Source organism: Armigeres subalbatus, chromosome 2, assembly GCF_024139115.2.
Source record: "Armigeres subalbatus isolate Guangzhou_Male chromosome 2, GZ_Asu_2, whole genome shotgun sequence".
In the NCBI taxonomy this organism is placed as follows: Eukaryota; Metazoa; Arthropoda; class Insecta; order Diptera; family Culicidae; genus Armigeres; species Armigeres subalbatus.
In genome coordinates, this window is record NC_085140.1 from 95,476,230 (window position 1) to 95,497,317 (window position 21,088).

The following is a 21,088-nucleotide window of genomic DNA, read 5'->3' on the forward strand; positions in this document are numbered from 1 at the left end:
CTTTGATGTCGTAGCGCTGCAGGAAATCTGCTGGATAGGACAGAAAGTGTGGAAAAGCGGGCATCGAGCGGCTACCTTCTACCAAAGCTGTGGCACCACCAACGAGCTGGGAACCGGCTTCATAGTGCTGGGAAAGATGCGCCAACGCGTGATTGGGTGGCAGCCAATCAACGCAAGGATGTGCAAGCTGAGGATAAAAGGCCGTTTCTTCAACTATAGCATCATCAACGTGCACTGCCCACACGAAGGGAGATCCGACGACGAGAAAGAAGCGTTCTATGCGCAGCTGGAGCAGACATACGATGGATGCCCACTGCGGGACGTCAAAATCGTCATCGGTGACATGAACGCTCAGGTAGGAAGGGAGGAAATGTATAGACCGGTCATCGGACCGGATAGTCTGCATACCGTATCGAACGACAACGGCCAACGATGCATAAACTTTGCAGCCTCCCGCGGAATGGTAGTCCGAAGCACTTTCTTCCCCCGTAAGAATATCCACAAGGCCACATGGAAATCACCTAATTAAGTAACGGAAAACCAAATCGACCACGTTCTAATCGACGGTAAATTCTTCTCCGACATCACGAACATACGCACTTACCGCAGTGCGAATATTAAATCCGACCACTACTTCGTCGCAGTATATCTGCGCTCAAAACTCTCGACGGTGATCAACACGCGTCGGAGTCGTCCGCCGCGGCTTAACATTGGGCGGCTACAAGACGGTAGACTAGCCCAAGACTACGCGCAGCAGCTGGAAGTGGCACTCCCAACGGAAGAGCAGCTAGGCGCAGCATCTCTTGAAGATGGCTGGATAGATATTCGATCCGCCATTAGAAGCACCGCAACCGCTGCACTAGGCACGGTGGCTCCGGATCAGAGAAACGACTGGTATGACGGCGAATGTGAGCAGTTAGTTGAGGAGAAGAATGCAGCATGGGCGAGATTGCTGCACACCGCACGAGGGCGAACGAGGCACGATACAAACGGGCGCGGAACAGACAAAACTCGATTTTCCGGAGGAAAAAGCGCCAGTAGGAAGATCGAGACCGTGAAGAGATGGAGGAACTGTACCGCGCTAATAACGCACGAAATTTCTATGAGAAGTTGAACCGTTCACGTAAGGGCCACGTGCCACAGCCCGATATGTGTAAGGACATAAACGGGAACCTTCTTACGAACGAGCGTGAGGTGATCCAAAGGTGGCGGCAGCACTACGAAGAGCACCTGAATGGCGATATGGCAGACAACGGTGGCGGTATGGTAATGAACCTAGGAGCACGCGCACAGGACTTCCGGCTCCGAATCTCCAGGAAATCCAGAAGGAGATCGGCCTGCTGATAACATTGCCAGTATCCTGCCAACAACTGAGTGATTTTTTGCCAAGTTTCTGAGTGCGTGGGATAAATCTAATCGTGATGAGTGGAATAAATATTTTGCGTGGAATTGCACAGAATAAATATTAAACTTATTCGTTTCGAGATAGGACAAATCTGGCTTTGAATATTTAAAACAAACGCAAAGAAATAATATTTAAGGCTCTTAACCGAAAACGGTGATCGGGTTTGCAGATACAAACATTCTTGGAGTTAGCCAAAAGTATTGCTTAGAACTTCATCTTTTGTCTGAATGTTCGACAAAAATCCTCAATGTCCGAACGATCGAATTCTAATTGGTTTATGCAGAACTTTCCGAACTCAGAAACCCGAACTTCCCAATTGATATATTATATTTGTTTCGTCTTACATATTCGGCAGCAATAACTGAAGAAGAAATTAAAGAAACTTTGAAAAAACCATTGGTTGATAAACACGCGCCAAAATTATGTTTAACACACTTGCTGGGCAGCCTGCAGGCAAACCGGGGAATAGCGATCAATTCCAATTCAAAAAATCAATTCCAATAAAAAAATTAACAATAATTCGAAAACGTCCACAGTTTCCAATATCTTGATAGCCAACTGTCATCAGATTTCTATTATACGATTGACTTGACATACCATCCTAGGGAGTACAAATGCTTGTTTTTCTGACCATTTTCAGCATTATGTAATTTGTGAACGAAGCCCCGTAAGGTAGGCAATTATTGTTGGTATGTATCACACTAAGGAGATCGTCACTGCTAGTTGGATTAATCTGGGTTGTCGGATTCAAAGTAGTCATATTTTATTCCTACAAGGAACTAAAAATTATTTGAGTTCTAAACAATGCCTAGTTGTATTGGTTCAAGGTCCGTTGTTTTCTGTAACAGTTTTTACATCATTTTTTGCCAAATTGATGTTTTCCTCATAGTACGCTTCTATAAATAGAAAGATAATTTGAATTATTTGTTCAAATAACAATTAGCTTAAGGTACCTGGTTTCTTTTGGAACAGTTGTTTTAAAAGATTTGAGAAAGGTAGTTCAATTCCCAAATATAACAAAAGCCCCATAATATATGACAGCACCAATGTTGAAGAAGTGGCTACTAACTATTAAATATATAAGATAACGTTAATTAACATATTAGAAAAAAAAATGCCTCATCAAACTTACTATATGCATATCGCTGACATAAATAGGTTGTCGAGCGTTACCCATCGTAGATCTTATCACAAACAAATGGCACAAATATACAGCGTACGTTATTTTTCCCAAAGGTCGAAACACCGGATAGCTTAGCAGGCGTTTTACAAACCCTGTTTTCCAAATGTCGAAAAAAAAATCACATCCTTTCTATTAGATGAAATGTAATCTATCTATACTCACAGCCTACGCCTAGCGCCAATCCTACAAACATTACTCCAAATATTAGACCCCATAGGTTCTTAGACAGTGCCGAGAACAATGCTATCCAAACGGCCGGTTTCTCGAAATCATATTCATAAAACATAAATGCAGACAACAGCAGCGTAACGGCCACTGGAAGAGCGCAATACCACAGTAATAAGAATGGCTAAAACAATAATCAAATAAACGAGCTATCGGATAAGGTACTGATTATCGATGTAATAAATCGTTGAACTTACTTTGTGCCGCCGGATGTTGAACTCACTGCGTTTCAGTTTATAATATGTTAAACCGGCAATCATTCCCGCCAAATAGCTGCCACAGTTCGTGTGAGTTGGAATGTACATTTGGCGGTAGCCCTGGTCGTACCAGAGAACGTATTTTAGTGCCCTGCGGGTGGTGATGACAAAATATGGAAATGACATAATGAGCACATCGTACAATACAGAATAGAAAGTAAGAAAGGAAAATGAGTTCAAGTTGATTCGGTATTAAAGTGTGGTATGTAGTGAAAAGTATTACTCCGGTTTTATCAAAACCACCCCCTCCAAGCGGTTGAGATAAGTTACGAGCGCGGGCGATACGTGGGACAGAATGACGGCAACGAAAAGGGTTGGACGAAGCAATTTGGGGAAACGTCTAACAAAAGCTAGCAGAAGCAGACCAACGATGAACAGCTGGAAATCAGTAGCGAGATACCAGCCCTGCTGGAGACACTGGAAACAAAGATTGTAATCAGAAAGCATTATAAGACTTCAACATTTGATGTTGTATCTTTGTCACTAACCGGCTCGTCCACGGTAAAGTAGTTGTTCACGAAAAGCAAATTGGCCCACCAGTTGTTCCGGCAGAAGGTTCGTTCGGTTTCGGCTATTCTTTTCCACACGGGCCCGTCCTGTAGTTTGATCAGCCATGTGGCATCGAATAGGATCATGAACAGGTAGAGTGGCGTCAATCTATAATATGACATAATAAGGACACTTATAAGTGTTATGTTTTATCCTGCGCCGAGCCTTTAAGTGTCAATACCGCCCCAAGTGGTCAAGCAAATAATTTACCTCATGTATCGATACACAATACTGGAAACAAAATCTTTTAACGCAAATGTTTTATTCCGTTCGCAATAGTCAGTGAATTGCACCGCCAACAAGAATCCGCTAATGATGAAAAAGGATTGAATCACAGTTATTCCGTTGAAAATCAGCATCGTAATCGTCCGACGATAATTCTAAACAACAGTTGAGGGAAGATAGATTACAATTCATTTGCAAATCTGCCAAATCATACTCACAAACTCGACGTATTCCGGATTCAGCAGCGGAAAAATACAACTGAACAGCATGCAATGGCCAGCGATTACCAAATACATTATGAGAAATCGGGCACTCTGAATGAAACGGAGATCTTTCGATAGAGTGGTTCGTCGCTTGGTTGTCAGAATTTGCCAGTTTCGAGGTAGCGAAAACAGGACTAGTTTCTGGAATACTGAAATATGTTTGTACTAACCATTCGTTCAAACTTTCGTACCATACTCACTGCCTTTTTTTAGTGGTGTTCGATAGTATTCGCTGCCTTTCATGTTTGCCGATCGCTTTACCTTCAGCTTGTAATCCAAAAATGACGATAGGATAACAGCCAGAATTATGGATCCCAAAACCACAAGAAATATTGTGTCTAAGTAATCTGAAAGTACAAAATTATTATTTGTCTTGAGGACGCATTACTATATTTTTTTTACCAATGGGGTCCTGCTCCTGATTGCTGATACAGTATTCGACTTCGGAGTAACCCATGATTGAGTACTGTCGTTTGAGTTCAAAATTAACGCACTGATTTACCAACCGTCTGTACTTGATACGCCAATCGAGCGCGCTCCGGAAGGTATTGCGATCGAACGTTATTTCACTGGTTTGATTGAACGGCTTCAAATAGTATTTCATCTGGGTTTCGTGGTCGTACTTTCCCATAATTTGCTGGCACCCGCTCATGCATAATCCCCGCTGGATGCGGTCGTGTCGAAAGCTCCTTTTGGTGTCGTTGGAATATTTCTGTTCTCAGGAGATAAAAACTTAGTTTTATAGGTACTTTACTTCCGTTTAGGTAAAAATTGTGTTCACCTCGATCAATGGCCATATTGTGGCCGATGCGTTAGGCTTAATGGTAGTGTCCACAATACAATAAACTGCTTTCGTATCTAATTGTTGCAAACAACGGTCGTAGTCGTCATATTTGTATAGCTGGGGAAGCATATAATACTCCGTCACTGAAAAAAGCCGAAATTTGTATTTTGTAGAATTACTTACAAAATAAATTCAAATTTGTTCTTGAAGTTCTGTACAAAGTTATCCTAAATCGGATACAGGAGAAAATAGACTCGATGCTCCGACATCAGCAGGCAGGATTCCGCCCCGGAAAATCATGTGTGAACCATATTGTCTGTATCATCTTGGTGGCATGGCAAATGATGGAATAAAATAGACCCCATTTTGCGCTCCTCTTACCCAGCAACTCCTATCCCTACCTCCACGTGGTGCTGGCCGGGATACGGGCAACCTTAAGGAAGATCGGGTAACCAACCCCGGTGGGAACTATTGTTTATTGTTTATTGTTTATTGTTGTTATAATGATCATCCGACATTGTATGTTTGTCTTAATGAATCTTAACTCTAAAACCTAAATTCTACGATCACTTTGTCAATCGAAGTCAAAATTGGAATACGTTTCGTTGAATACGATCATCATTGATCGAATTGGTTCATTCAGGTCGTAGTCATGGTGTCGTCGAGGCAAACGGAAGAAAGCACTAGAACGGAATGTATACGCAGGCACATTGATGTCCATTAGCGCCAGAATATTGGGGGCATCCGCTTCTCCAACCAGAACTTTGACAACAAAAATCGCTTTCGCGTTTCTCCTACGCTGTCTTAGAGTTTCGATGCCAATCAATTGACATCTGGCTGCATACGGTGGAAGGTGCGATGGGTCATTCCAGGGCAGAAAACGTAGGGCGAATCTTATGAATTTTCGTTGCACCGATTCAAATCTTTCGATCATTGTTGCTTGATACGGATCCCATACCAACGAAGCTGTTTCCAGGATAGGACGGACCAACGCAACGTATAATGACTTCAACGTATATGGGTCACGAAATTCTTTAGTGATTTTAGACACAAATCCAAGTTGACGACGAGCTCGCTTGATTACTTCTTCTTGGTGTTCTTTGAACGTCAGCTCGGCATCCAGAACAACTCCAAGATCTCGAACAGAAAAAGCACGGTTTAGCGGTTCATCACCGATTACGTAGTTGTATATGATCGGGCACTTCTTGCGATGGAAACTTATGATGGAACATTTTGGCACGCTCAAAGTCATGTGATTGGCTCGACACCAGACGAGAAGCCGATCTAAGAGCTCCTGCAGCTTGATGCAATCCGACGGTTGATCGATTACAACATATATTTTCATGTCGTCAGCATATAAAATGCAGTAGCCTTCACCAATGTACATGACTACATCGTTGAAAAAGAGGGAGAAAAGCAACGGCCCAAGATTGCTTCCCTGTGGTACACCAGACCCGTTTGTGAACCAATCCGAAACAGATGAGCCTATTTTTACAGCCAGTTTTCTATCACACAGATAGGATCTGAACCAACAAACAAGCCGAGAAGAAAAGCCCAATTTTTCGAGTTTTGCTAAAAGAATCGTGTGGCTTACACGATCAAAAGCAGCTTTCAGATCGGTGTACACGGAATCAATCTGCTTTCCTCGACCAATATTCCGCAGGCAAAGCGAAGAGAATTCAACTAGATTGGTGGTAACGCTTCGCCCCGGGAAAAACCATGTTGTTTAGTGCTGATGTAGTGCCTCACGCGGGAGAATGTGTAGCTCGAGACGATGATTTCCATTAGCTTCGAGCACGCGCATAAGGGTGTGATTCCTCGATAATGTTTTATGTCATCTTTAGAAGCGGCTTTGTGGACCGGAAACATGAATGATTTTTTCCATAGAGTTGGAAAACAAGATTGTCGCAACGATAAATTGAGAATGTGTTGAAGAGGCGCTATCAAATTGGCCGAGCATTTCTTAAGAATACTGGCAGGCACTCCATCCGGACCTGGTCGGAATGACATTTTCAATTTAGACAGTGCAAGCAGCAGGTCTTCAGCAGTGATAGTGAATGTATCTGCGTCTATAACCTCACTCGGGACGAAACTCAGTGCAGCCGTTGATTCACTGGTAGCTAGTGGACTGTCGAAAACCGAAGCGAAGAATTCAGCAAACAGCGAGCATTTTTCAGCACATGTCCTTGCAGCACGATGATCCAGATGCATAGCAGAAGGTAGTCCAGTATCCTTTCGCTTGGAATTAACAAAATTCCAGAACTGCTTAGGGTTGCGCTTCAGATTGCGTTCAATTTTTCTTGCGTATCGACGATAGAGCTTGTTATTCAACGATTTGTAACGATAACTGCAGATTTTATAGGTCTTTTTGTTTGACGCTGATCGGAGGGTCCGATATGTACGATGAGCCGCATTTCGCTTTCTCTTGAGGTTTCTGAGTTCACTGTTAGACCACGGTGGTTTCACAGATGGACGTTGCAAAGGTATATAATCGCCGAACACGTGATGGAGAATTTGGGAGAAATTTTCCACGCTATCGTCCACGTTGGTGCTTAGGCATACAGTGGACCAATCAATTTCTGCCAATCTTTGATTCAAAGCATCGTAATTTGCCCTTTTATAATCGAAAGAAGCGAAGTCTAATTCGTCGTCAGGGTTCATAATCACAGTAGAATTAAAGCAGTCTTTGATAAGCAGACAAAAAGGCGGTCGTATGCTGACAGCCCCTCTCCGGAGGTGCAAATCTGATCGATGGTATTGACGATGATCAGTCGTCCCTAACATCCCAAAGCAAAACTGTGCACACCATGCTGCATCGTGTCAGTATTGAGAAGGCAGCCCCTGCAACGCGATGTAGGTAGCGCAACCCTGGTAAGATAGCCTACCGAACATTCGACAGTTACCAAGAAAGGCAAAAGTAGAGCAAACGGATTGATTCGACGGCAACAGACCCGGCAACGAATAAAGGACAACGATTGAAAAGTCGGATCTTGGAACGTGAGAACTTTGAATGAACCCGCACGTGTTGGGATCCTGGCTCGTGAGCTGGAGAAGGTTGGCGTGAGTGTGGCAGCAATACAGGAAATACGGTGGCCCAGAACTGGAGACCATGAATTCCGGGCGGTGGATCCCATAGCGAACACTTCATTCAAGTACCACATCTGCTATAGCGGCGGTGATAGAGTAGAACGAGCAGTTGGCTTCAAGGTGATCGGGAAGCAGATGAAGCGTGTTATCCGGTGGAAGCCGATAAGCGATCGCATTTGCGTGTTGAGAATGAAGGGCAAATTCTTCAACTATAGCCTGATGAGCATCTATGCCTAAACGAACGATAAGCCTGATGACGTGAAGGGTGAGTTCTATGAGAGACATAGAGATAAGGCCTACAGAGATTGCCCAATACACGGTGTAAAGATTGTCATCGGGAATGCAAATGCGCAGATCGGAAGAGAAAGTTTCTTTCGCCCTGTCATTGGTCTGTCAACGCCTTCATTCCGATACCAACGATAATGGTTTGCGACTTGTAACCTTTGCTGCTGATAGAGGGATGGCAAACAGCAGTACTTACTTCGCACGTAATAATATCCGCAAATACACCTGGCAACACAAACAGTGTAGACACTTGCTCACAGATAGACCACGTACTTATCGACGGACGGCATTTCTCGAATGTTATAGAAAGTCCTTCAAAGGCCCGAACATTGACTCGGATCACTACCGTGTAGTTGCTAGAATTCGGGCATGACTTTCCGGCGTCACGAATTCACGAAACAACAGAACGATGCATTTCAATATCCAACGCTTGTCAGTTGAAGGAGTTGCTGAATAGTACAATCAGAAGCTGGACGAGCGGATAGGAGATGCCACCGGATCTGGGGACGACAACAAATTGTAGGAAAATATCCACGAAGCTGTGACTACAACAGTGCAGGAAGTGTTAGGCATTGGACTGGTTGGTTGGTTTTACGAGGAGTGCCAGCGAGTGACGGATGGGAAAAATGTTGCTAGAAGTCGAATGCTAGTGGCTCATACCCGTTTCAACAGAGAGCGATACAGTGTAGCAAGGGCAGAAGAGAAACGAATCCACCGCAAAAAAAAAAAGGCAACACGAAGAGTGTGTGATAGCTGAAGCGCAGGAGAATATGGATAGAAATGATATGCGGAGGTTTTACGCAACTGTCAATGGCGCGCGGCATAAGACTGCTCCTGTGCCCACCATGTGAATGACCCAGAGGGGAATTTGCTAACAGACAAGACTATGTTAGAAGGAGCACTTCGAAAATTTGTAGAACGGTGAAATTGAAGGTGTATCAAGGTGCAGGATGGTAATAGTCAGCGACGGTCAAGCTGTGGAACCACCAACGCTGGACGAGGTTAAGAAGGCTCTAAACGAGCTGAAAAACAGTAAAGCTGTTGAGAAGGACGAGATCCCGGTCGAGCTTCTCAAACACGGAAGTAAGCAGCTGCATCAAACGATCCACCACATTATCCAGAAAATATGGGAGGATGAAGAACTGCCTGCCGGCTGATTGGATGGCCTCATATGCCCAATCTATAAGAAAGGGCACAGACTAGAGTATGCCAATTACAGAGGGATCACCCTTCTGAACTCGGCGTACAAAATCCTGTCGCGTATTCTGTTTAACAGACTGAGACCGCTTGAGGAGTCCTTCGTCGTTGAAGCAGGGTGATACACTTTCGAATTTATTGTTCAACATTGCACTCAAGGGCGCTATTAGGAGATCTGGCGTGCAGAGGAACGGCACTATTATCACACGGTCGCATATGCTCCTGGGCTTTGCGGCGACATCGACCTTATTGGAATCGTTCGCAGAGTAGTAGTGGAGGCTTTTGTCCCACTGAAAAGGGAGACGGTGAGGATAGGCTTAACCATTAACTCTGCAAAGACAAAGTACTTGGTGGCAGGTAGAGATATGGGAAAACCTAGTGGTGTTGATGCTGAGGTAGTGCTTGATGGAGATGTGTTTGCAGTTGTTGAAGAATTTGTTTACCTTGGAACGCTTGTGACATGTGGCAATGACGTTTCTTGTGAAGTGAAAAGACGTATTGCTGCTGCGAATAGGGCATTTTACGGATTATGTAACAGCTTAGGACCCGCAACATGCTTACGGAAACGAAATTTCCTCTATAAAAACTCTGATTCTACCAGTGGCCCTTTAAGGATATGAAGCATGGACGTTAAAAGAGGCGGACCGGAGAGCTTGTAACCTGCACACGTCCGACGGCCTCGCGATAGCTGCAAAACAGCTGACAAAGTCGCCGCACGGAATGGAAACAAAAATCTATCTCCATGTAAATCACATCACACACAACACAACACACCAACAGAACAGTCGTCGCAGAAACCCCATATGAAAGCCATATCTGACTCTCTCAATTTTAGAGGGCAGTTAAAAAATTACGTGCCTAGAATACAATAGCTTCTTGCCGCACAGCAATACTGGTTACCAAACAAACCATAAATTGGATTCAGAAACCCTACATCAATCCAATTGCTCCCCTGAGATAATCTCACTACTCTGAGATGATCCCCCGACTCTTAGCCCGATGATAAGCGACGGCCGATCACACAACTTAGGCAGGGATCCAAACCAATCCTCAGTTAGTTGTCGGTTAACTGCCAAGCAGGCAATACGCGCAAGTGTCCCAGTAGTGAGTCAAAGTAGAGTGTCGCAGTACAAATCGCCTGACCGACGGGAAACCAAAAAATTGGTAAATTAGGAAAGTGGAGTGAGACAGTAGATGCGGTGCAGTGTAGTGGGTGTTTTGTAAAGCCCTAGGGCCAGGTAGTAACTCCACTGATTTGGCTCAACGGAACGAAGTTACTAATTATTACTTTACAGAAACCCTACAGAAACGAGTTTCGGTAATGTTGTGCCTGCACCGGGAATCCGCGATAATGGAGTAGTGTGGATGTGCTAAGAGATCGGTAAGGGTTGAGATGAGAGCTTGAAGCAAGTCCGAAGTGTTTGATTAGTGGCGGAAAATCATCATATTGGCATTTCCTTAACAGGCCTTTCATTCGCTGCAAAAATTATGTAGCGGCTTGTGAGAGCAACATCCCAAGACGACGGTGAATTGAAGTGGCTGGCTTGGATCGCTGGCAGAGGCCAGCAATCATCTTGGGTCTGTCCGGACAGACATGACGGTTTGCAGTCGCCGAGGGATACATTTTTACACTGACACACACACATACTAAACTTTAGGTTAAGGAAATCAAGCGTAAATACTAAAATACATTGTTATTGCATGTAAAATTTATGTTTTTACTTCGATACGGTGATTCCGAATAGTGTTATTTTTTTGTTAATGGGTCCACTATACGGTTTGAACCTATTGTTGGCGGTTCTGGGTACGTGGGCAATGGGGACCAGTGCCATCTTCGCCTCTTTCGAACTTTTGTCTCCGTCTCATGCGGCCCCCCCTCAAGGGGGAGGTGACAAGCTTTCGGGGTTTTCGAGCGAAAAGTGCTGCGTACAATACTCGGAGGGAAACTAGAAAATGGTGTGTGGCGCAGACGCATGAATCATGAGCTGTATCAAGTATTGTATAGAATAGAAGACAATATTTTGAATCGTATAAAATACGGCAGACTTCAGTGGGCTGGTTACTTAGTGCGAATGTCGGGAGAAAGAATAGCGAATACAATATTCAACAGAGAACCAGATACAGGCCGGCGACTTCGTGGAAGGCCACGAATACGCTCTGGCTGCACGCGGTGGAATCGGACCTGGGGACTCTAAAAGTTCGGGGAAACTGGAGGACCAACGCCCAAGACCGACGATTTTGGATCTCTACAATACGCCAGACATAGGTGTATCGACGCTGTATCCAACCAGCTATCCAGGTAGGTATGATCACTTATATTGCTCATATCTATTGGTTTTACAGGCGGCTTATTGGGCCTGCGCAAACCTCCTGTCTCGTCGAAGGGCCTTCATGTCAGATCTGTATTGTGTCCCACCTTTCATCAGGACTTGGGCTTGTGCGCTTTGAGCGGCAGACGGTCGCTTTGGCGGAGCCTACTTGTGGATACATGCAGCTTTTTAAAGAAATTTAACAGAGGCCACTGTCAAACCCCACCACATCCTAGGCAGGCTCTACAACTCGCAGATGGCCTGGGGAGGAATCGTCGAGCCCTTGGACATAGTACCTACTGCCCCTGATCACCAATATCAGTAATAAGCATTTTTGTTCTCTTCACTATTTAAATGGTAATAACTTGGTGATACCGGAACAATCGGGATATCGAGAAGGCCATTCTTGTGAAACCGCAGCGAACTTGGTATTATTTAAATGGAAAGAAAGCGTAGAGCGTAAAGATACGATTGTTGCGGTGTTTTTGGATCTCAAACGCGCTTTTGAAACAATTTCTCGGCCCTTATTATTGACTAAAATTAAGCGCTTTGGAATTTTGGGTTCTGCATACAAATGGTTTGAAAGCTATTTATGTGACCGAACTCAACGGACTGCTTTTCATGATTCTGTATCAAGTCCCATGGAGAGCACGCTAGGAGTGCCACAGGGAAGTGTAACTATTAGGGCAAATTCTATTCATTATGTACATAAATGACATACGACGAGTTTTACGATATAAACCTGTTTGCTTGATGGTACCGTGATATCAATTGCAGCTAAAAACCTAAAAATAAATAAAACTAAATAAGGGAACGGTTCGGCACTTCATCCCATAGCTCTTAATTTAAAAAACAAAGCAATGAAAAGGAATTTGGTTTGTTTCTTATTTTTGTGATTTTTTTTACCAGTGAGCACGCGTGTTAGCAAAAAGAAGCGACTAGATTGATGCTGTATTTCTTTGTTTTGCGATGAGATGAATATATGTTCTGTGAGATGGAAAACGGAGCAGTTCCCCTATATGATTATTTCGCGAAACTGAGTAAATGAAGATGTCTTAGAGAACATTGATGAAGAGAGGATTGCATCGAGCGCATCCGCGAGACTGAATATATCTTGGCGTAATTATTGATGACTAGCTAAAGTTTGACAAGCACATTGACAATGTTATCAAGAAAATAGCCAAGAACTACGGAATTCTCTGCCGGCTGAAAAACGACTTAACTATTGCAAGTAAGATACAATTATATATATCAATCATCTCTCCTCATCTAGACTTTTGCCCTTCCATTTTATTTTTGTCGAACGCGACACAAATATCGAGATTACAGCGTTTAAGGTACACCGGGGCAAGTTGAAACGGTTTTTTCAAAGTTGAACTTTGTAGTGTTAAATTTTGAATCCGTTTGCGATGTTTAGTTCGGGTCAAAGATTATACGTAAAAAATAAGCAACCTCACCAAACCTTTTTATACATATTTTGTATACTGAAATTACTTTTTTATGTGCATCGTTTCAACTTGCCCCGCGTATCGGGGCAAGTTGAAACACTGCGCTACATACATAGATAAGCTATTTTTTCCGTATTAAAATCACAATATATGTACTCAGTGAGACTCAAGATGCACGAGGTTGTAATGGTGACTAAATTCGCATAAGAGTCCCATGTAATTTTTTGATAATTTTGATTTTCTTTCTAGAAACTAGCTTAAAATTGTCTCCTCCTCATCAGAAAAACTGATAACATAGCAGGCTTTGTTCTAAAAATTTTAAAACCAAATCCCAAATTGTGTTGCCTCATCTTGATATTTTCTCGCATAAAAGTCACATTCCAGATATTGATATTATTTTATTCAAAAAATAAACCTAAATATATGGTCCATTCAATTGTCTCATATCAATATATACCGTGGGACATCGAAATCCTTACTCTAGACTAGACTATAGAAATCGAATGCGAATGAAACGTTTGTCATTGACAAGGGGACATGAAGGCTTCTACTTTTGAAGTGTTTCACATTTACACATAAAAACTACGAAAAACATGAGAAAAATATGAATTAAATCAACTACTCCTGAATCGATATTCGTCCACCGCGCACGGATTTCGAATCAAAGGATCATAATCCGTACAGCTATTTTTAAACTAAATATTTAAATTGAAGCAGACTGATTGAACAAACTACCATTGTAAATAGTTCAATACGCACCTTGAAAAGCGATCCCTTCGATTTGTAGTCCGCTTATCTTACGTAATGATTCGCAATTAGCAATTAAAACACAGTTACTTCTGGTGCAATTATGCGCTACCCGTAGAACAATGGCGGCAGAAACTCAGCGTTAAGTGGGTGGCGACTTGTTTTTGACTGTTTTAATTTCACAGCCTACTTTCCATTTTAGTGCCCTAAAAGCTTGCTATCAAGTATCTGAATTTTAAAAGAAAAAAATAATTGCGAGGGAGACGTTTTGAATCGTTATTTCAACTTGCCCCGCACCACACATTTCTATTTGCCCCGATGGGTTTAAATAGCGGAGCAATTACAAACGACCAAAATCCAAAAATTAAAACAGGTCTCCCATCGATTTTTCATAATCATTATGCTTATGCAGCATTGAATGATTACCTACTGTGAAAATTTGATGAAAAAACTCTTCCAAACAACATTTTGAGACCTGTTTTATTGGCACGCCAAAAATTGGTTAAAATTTTGCGTAGGGCGAAAAAATAAACATAGGCAGGGATTGCGTTTTGTAGCTGCAATCTTCCGGGAATGGCAGTCAGAAGGTGCGTTCAGGGGAGTAGTTTGTTGTAAAAAATAATCAGGGCATTGGGTCATTTCCTATTCAAATTACAGCTTCCGTTTCAACTTACCCCGCATTTCAACATGCTCCGGTGTACCTTACAGAATAAAATAATGCGTTTTGTTTTAAGGTGCAACAGATTCACTTCCTCGACTTTTTTATTTGACACCTTGCAATGGTTGTCAGTGAAGAAACGGATTGTAGGGGAAGTGGGGGTGGCACGCCCATAGGGGTTAAAACGCGCCACCCCTGAATAAGGTTAAATATCCCCATTTTGATTATTTTCAATAGTCTATACGATAAAGCAATGAAAAATATTGCAATTGGATACATATATTTCATGATTTTTCTCTAGTTATACATGAAAAACTCGAAAAAACGATTTTTGGGTGTTTTGATGCAATTCTAGCTCGGTGGAATTTAGTCTTTCTGTCGCTGTTATACATTGATAAATATTATTGATAATATTTTTGATAATAATTGAGCCATGAGCCATGCTGCTTACTCGTGTTCTTTATGTTCGACACGAAATCGTCGTCAAAAATGGTTTTAAAACGATTTTATGGGCCTTCAAACTTCTGAGGTCGGTGTGGGGCATTACGCCCATGCTCATTTCGTATGACCGAAACAGCTGAAACATTCGGTTAATTGCCTTAATGTAGGCAATTAAAATGAAAATCAGTACGATAAGCACATGCGCGTTTTAACCCATCCACTGGCGCATCTCACCCCGCATGGTTTCAAAATCATTTTTTCGGGTGCTTTTTAAAAATCAAATTTCTGTGCAATAAAATGGACAATTAGATATCTGTTATCGGTAGTCAGTCGCAGATATGCTGTTCTTCAGTATGCGCTGATGAAAACTGGCTGAAATGGTGGTTTTCATTGATAAAAATGGCATTTTCCTTAACGTGGGCGTCCTACCCCCAGTTCCCCTATATCTAACAATGGTGTTTATTTTTAAAGTAGTTAATGGTTTGCTGCATCGATATTTGTGTGATCGAATTGAAAGAGGAAGGGACATCCATAGATATAATACTAGATCCTCGAATGATGTGCGAACACCATTTTTCTTGAATAGCGCTTCACAAAATTCATAATTTTTCAAAGGAATACTTAAATGTTTTTGATTCGCGGCCTAACGCACATCAAACGTGCAACGACACTAGCACAGTTTAAGCGGCAATGTATTTCACACGTTGAAGCTGCTTTTTGAACAGCTACTCGATCAACTTTTTATTGTTAAGAAAATTATTTTGAGCTTTTTAGTGGAATGTCTTCACTTGTCATAAGACGAGTTTGTATTATTAGCTTTTTATTATTGGCTAATTTTGTAGCTTGACGAAGTTGTCTAACGGATATTTTTTATGAACAATTTTATTCAGCTAATTATTGGAGCATCAATAAACTATTAGTTGATGATGATGCTGGATTTTTATATAGTTGACGTACTTTTAATTTGACTTTTTTGTGTAGTCTATAAAAGTTTGAGCCTCGCGCGCGTATTGCAGATCTAGTTGATTTTTCACATTTATTTACAATTGTGCAAGTTTTGAGCTGTTTGAAGGATTCTTTAGATTAATAGTAAGTCATCTGGTAGATTATTTAACTCGCGACTGAACTCAGATCTTTTGATATTGATGGAGAGGTACCACAAGTTTTGTGCTTTGTGATGATCGAACTTCGTAGAAAAGTATGATGTTTACGAGTTGTAAATTGCGGTCTTATAAAATAACTTTCTAGGAGAGATCGACTAAGATGGTGATATTTGAGGTTATGGCTTTCAGTCTTCTTATGCTTAAAAACGAGTATTACGTTTTTATCCGACGCTTCAGTTACATATATTGTACCTTTACCAAGGAGTTAACTAAGTCCCGTTTTATTGTTACATTGTCTTAGTATAGAACGTTTTGTCACAACTTTATGTATAATCGCCCCCTCTATTTTTCGGTAGGAGCTGCAAAATTTGAATTTATCCTCCTTGATAAAGGTAAAACCCGTTTTTCAGCATAGGAAGACTGAAAGCCATAACCTCAAATATTATAAAATAACATGAATACGGTTTTGGTGAAATTTATGAAATCTGTGAGAGAGGTATCACAAGTATTGCCTTTTGTAGAGCTCGATGTATCACTACAGATGCTTGCAAAAGTTTAAAGTTGATATCAGCAGTTAATTTTTCAAATTTATGTTTTATGGTAATGGAAAACTGCATACAAATTTATATCTGTAGAAATAATCGTATCGTTTTGTTAGCAAATCTGATTATATTGATCTTAATTAATTATTCTAAGGTGACTCGGGGAGGCACTACATACCGTGTTATTTTTCCTATTTCTTGTCTCTTTGTAGCATGGTCACCTCGAAATTTTGGAGTGGCGTATTTCAGTTTTCAGTTGATTGATTTAACTGTAAATATATCAGCATGTATATGCGAGTAAGCACACGACGGTGATACTTTTTCGAAGTCATATTTGTTGTAGAAAAAAAGTTAATCATTCAATGATGAAAATGATGACGTTTTGATGATTTTTCGTGCTTTCCGTATCACGTTAAAGATGACCTGTCCAGCTCAAACATTTATAGGGGTATGTGGCGGACCATCATCATCATCATCATGACTTTGGTTCCAAACGACAAATCGCTTCGCAAAAACAACTGCCTTTCAGCTTAAGAAGTATTTTATGTAGTCAATGTGTCGATATAAATAGTTCATGAGCCACCTCACAGAAGGATCTCTCACATAAGGGTAGATTTTTAAAGCAATTTCCATATAAACTTTAAATTACGTGTGCACAATCAAATTACATCTAAATTTGGTAAAAACATGGCAAAAAATATGGCAAACGCAATAATTTAAGTATCGGGAGCAAAAAGTTAAAATTTGAATCTCTCTACTGAGACATCCTAATAATCCATAATAATATTGGAAACATACTTCGGAAACAAAATTAAACTTGTTATTCCCCATAATTTCTCCATCCTTATTTCATTGGCAGTTCTATAACCAACATACAATGAGTGTGCTGCAGCGAACGGCCGAGAAATGTGTGGGTTATTTTTTCTCTAGTCATAAGACAGTGAAGTTGGATGATTGGTGCATGAGCGATCGTGCACTTGTAGAACGCGTCGTTTCTGTCGAATTAAACGCGAGCCAACACATTGAGTGCATACGTTATCGTTTTTTTTTTAATGCGCATGAGTAGCTGAACATGTTTTTCGTCTTCATGTCTTGAAGAAGCGCCGTGAATTTTTTATTTTGTCGCTTTTCCAATGCCACCCCAGTTAACCAATCATTCCTTTCAAGGACAATCATGAAGATGCAAAAGAATGCTCGAATTGTAGAATTGATTTTCCTCTGCTTATCCTACATTGGCTATGATCACCATTGTTTCAATTAAAGAGCAACAAGCAACTACGAAATGTACAATCATGCTAATTGGCAATGCAATATTTGTCCTGAAAATCAAAGAAAATTTCACAAATTATGTGAGCAATCTGTCCGAAACGCTCAAAAGTTCAAATATGTTTTAAATTTAGTATTGACTATTTGTGCATGTGCATGTGCATTGATTTCTTTACACCAGAACAGATGTCCAAATCAGCATTTCCTCTATTTGTCCTACCCACGTCTTGAAATGTGGATGCGCCTTTGCTCGTAATGTTAATAATGTTCGGGGTTTCGTTGAAAACGATAACTTTACGATTACTTTTACATTAATATGTAGACAAATACTTACTATTGAATGGTACCGTTAACGCTGATATGACACCTAGCGTAAATACTAGATCTAAAAATAAATAATATTTGGATTTCATTTTTTCTCACAAACTATACGTATCACTTGGAGAGATATAAAATATAACTGTTCAAAGCAAAAATACAGATCTCACTAAATGAAAATCATATCTACTATTATTGCTTTCTAAGAATAATTAGGGTCTCCAGTTGGCTTCGTGAGCAAAGGCGTTAGATTACCAATCCGGACCGGTTTTCGGTTCGACCATTTTTGGGTGGGAAGATCTTCGACTCACTTGGTGTATTAATTGAGCTTACTACACAAGATACACATTCGTACAATGAAAGTGTAGGTATATGTCTATCCAATTAATAACTATGTTAATCCAAATAAAAACGTTGTGGCAGTTGAAAGACAGGAAAAGATCCATTAGAGTCGTAGAGCAAATAAAAACGAAGAAGTAATTACATACCTTGTAAAAATTACCAACCAATTATGTTATTAAAGGTTCCCCCAAACACACGCGACGCGACAGTCGCGACGCGATTCTATCGCTTGGCGACTGCGATTCTGTCGCCGTTGGTATGGAAGCGTAAATAGAACATTGCTTGCAGCGACCAAACGACAGAATCGCGGCGACTAGTTGTCGCCGTCGCGGCGATGAAATCGCTTAGGTCTGGGGGAGCCTTAATACAAAGGTATAATCGCCGATTGTAGATCTCATACATCAAATGTTAAAAGTAATTCTTACTCTAGCTAGCAAACTAATTTTACGCACTTGTTTACCCTACCTGCGCAGTCAAACCCAATAATTAACTCAACTAAAAGTGTCCACCCACCCGCTCGTAATAATTACGAGCAAGATGAATACACAGCTAGGTGTTTCAATCTGCCCAGTTTATGGAAGAGAAGAAGGCGGGGGTGAAAAATTCATTTTCGGTGCAAAACATAAACAAACCGGCTGGCTTTTCCATACTAAAATCCAAGATGGCTGAATCGTGAATTTGGCAGATTGGAACACCTAGTGGTGTATTCATCTTGATTACGAGAGAAGAGCTAGTTCCGCAATGGACATTCCACTGCTGATTTGGCATAAACTTGGAACGGTTCTACCAAGATGAATACACAGCTAGGTGTTTCCACCTGCCCAATTTATGAACGAGAAGAAGGCGGGGGTGAAAAATTCATTTTCGGTGCAAAACATAAACAGACCGGCTGGTTAATCCAAGATGGCTGAATCGTGAATTTGGCAGATTGGAACACCTAGTGGTGTATTCATCTTGGATTCTACTATCGATTAGTATTTCGCGATTTTTTCTACCACAACGAATCATTTGCAACGGATATTAATTAAATATTCAAATGTTGGAATCGATAGTCGAAGGACATGGAGAAAATCGAGCACCACGAGCAGTTGTGGAGAAATTCAGAATGTGCTCATATGAAGCACACTGAAGTGTCTGTAAACTATTGCACACTGGAGTATTTTGCGAAATTGCTTAAAATCACCTACTATATTAAAAAACTTTAATGCTTCAGCTTCAGTTGGTAACCGAAGTGACTGTGCATAATGGAGATGGAGCACGGCTGGCTATGACATGAAAGCGCACTAGTCGCGATGCAGTTGCGGCATCCGGAAATGGGAGAAAATTCAACGTCGCGGGAGCTGGACATTAGTTCTCCGTATCTATGAAAATTCAACAGTCAGTAAAATACTTCTAGGTAGGTACTTTTCTACTATTCCCGTTACTTGTGGTTTCTTTTGTTGTGTTGTAGTGTCTGTTAATTATTTCCACTGGAAATTTTTCAGTGACAAAGCAGGGGAAGGTGGGGAAGCTCCATCCCTTGGGAGATTTGATCCCCCCTGTTTTATCGAGAACCAAAGTAGTTTTGTTCTAGCATATTTTTTAGTATAGATCCTCTAGTCAAATGATCGGTATATTGTGAGTTATTTTTTAGATTGACAACCGTGTTTTTGTGCAGGACGGTTTGTGTGTTTTGACCCTCTTGAAGATCTTTTTAGTGTCCATGCAAAATATGAATAACTTATCCTAACAATGACCACACGCTTTCTCTTTGTCATAGCACAAGCATTGGTGAAAATACTCGCTTTTGGCTGTGATACATCGGAAATGAGAAAAGAAGATCAAGTCTCCCCAACTGGCAAATGCTGGCACTGTTTTAGTAATGCGTTTTGCAATAGATCAGCGTTTGATGTTATTTTGCAAACATATCCCATGCGTTCCAATCAGTATCACCACGAGGTGCTTTACGAGAGATAGGTAAATGCGTGCTGCGTGCTACAGTCTTGAAAAGATGGTGAAAGGCTTCATTGAACGGCGGTGGAGCCATTATCTTCATACAAAGTTATATGTAGATTTCCAGATGAGAACTTGTTTCCAATAATTTAGCTGTTCAGATGTGATTTTAGTTGAACTGGGCTTGGTGCGCAGCGTTAAGCAGTTAGCAAATGAATAAAAAGCAATCTTCTATAATGCATTCAAATGAGATTAAGAATGCATAAGAATTTTGCATTAGGTCAACTTTACGACTCCATATCCTTTAGAATTGAATTCAAATTACAGTCAATTATAAACCGTTTAAGCATATTTGTCAACTTTATTCAGGATCGTGAGATATCGTAGAGAAGGCGAATATCCACTAACGGACCTAACTGGGGCACGATGAAGCTCGGGAATTGAATTTGAATCAAAGTGAATATTTATTCTATAGTTTAATTTACACACAAAAAAGAATTTCCACCATATACCGCCGGAAAT

At 41.2% G+C, this 21,088-nt stretch overlaps 1 protein-coding gene across 2 annotated transcripts in view; it reads right to left on the reverse strand.

Annotated features, from left to right (window-relative positions):
- Positions 1 to 2,180: 2,180 nt before the first annotated feature.
- The window catches only part of LOC134214739 (nose resistant to fluoxetine protein 6-like), a 32,190-nt gene continuing 13,282 nt past the window's right edge, over positions 2,181 to 21,088 (reverse strand). The window contains exons 1-13 of one of the 2 annotated variants that reach the window (XM_062694061.1): positions 18,309 to 18,419; positions 4,889 to 5,034; positions 4,510 to 4,819; positions 4,308 to 4,454; positions 4,063 to 4,256; positions 3,830 to 3,999; positions 3,559 to 3,727; positions 3,294 to 3,487; positions 3,011 to 3,161; positions 2,751 to 2,937; positions 2,538 to 2,680; positions 2,359 to 2,473; positions 2,181 to 2,301 (exon numbers count right to left, since the gene is read on the reverse strand). In XM_062694061.1, coding sequence (XP_062550045.1) covers positions 2,228 to 2,301; positions 2,359 to 2,473; positions 2,538 to 2,680; positions 2,751 to 2,937; positions 3,011 to 3,161; positions 3,294 to 3,487; positions 3,559 to 3,727; positions 3,830 to 3,999; positions 4,063 to 4,256; positions 4,308 to 4,454; positions 4,510 to 4,819; positions 4,889 to 5,034; positions 18,309 to 18,387 — 2,079 coding nt within the window. In that variant the 5' untranslated portion in view covers positions 18,388 to 18,419 and the 3' untranslated portion in view covers positions 2,181 to 2,227. Of the gene's footprint in view, positions 2,302 to 2,358; positions 2,474 to 2,537; positions 2,681 to 2,750; positions 2,938 to 3,010; positions 3,162 to 3,293; positions 3,488 to 3,558; positions 3,728 to 3,829; positions 4,000 to 4,062; positions 4,257 to 4,307; positions 4,455 to 4,509; positions 4,820 to 4,888; positions 5,035 to 18,308; positions 18,420 to 21,088 lie in introns of those variants that run through there. The other variant, XM_062694062.1, reaches the window with a different exon arrangement.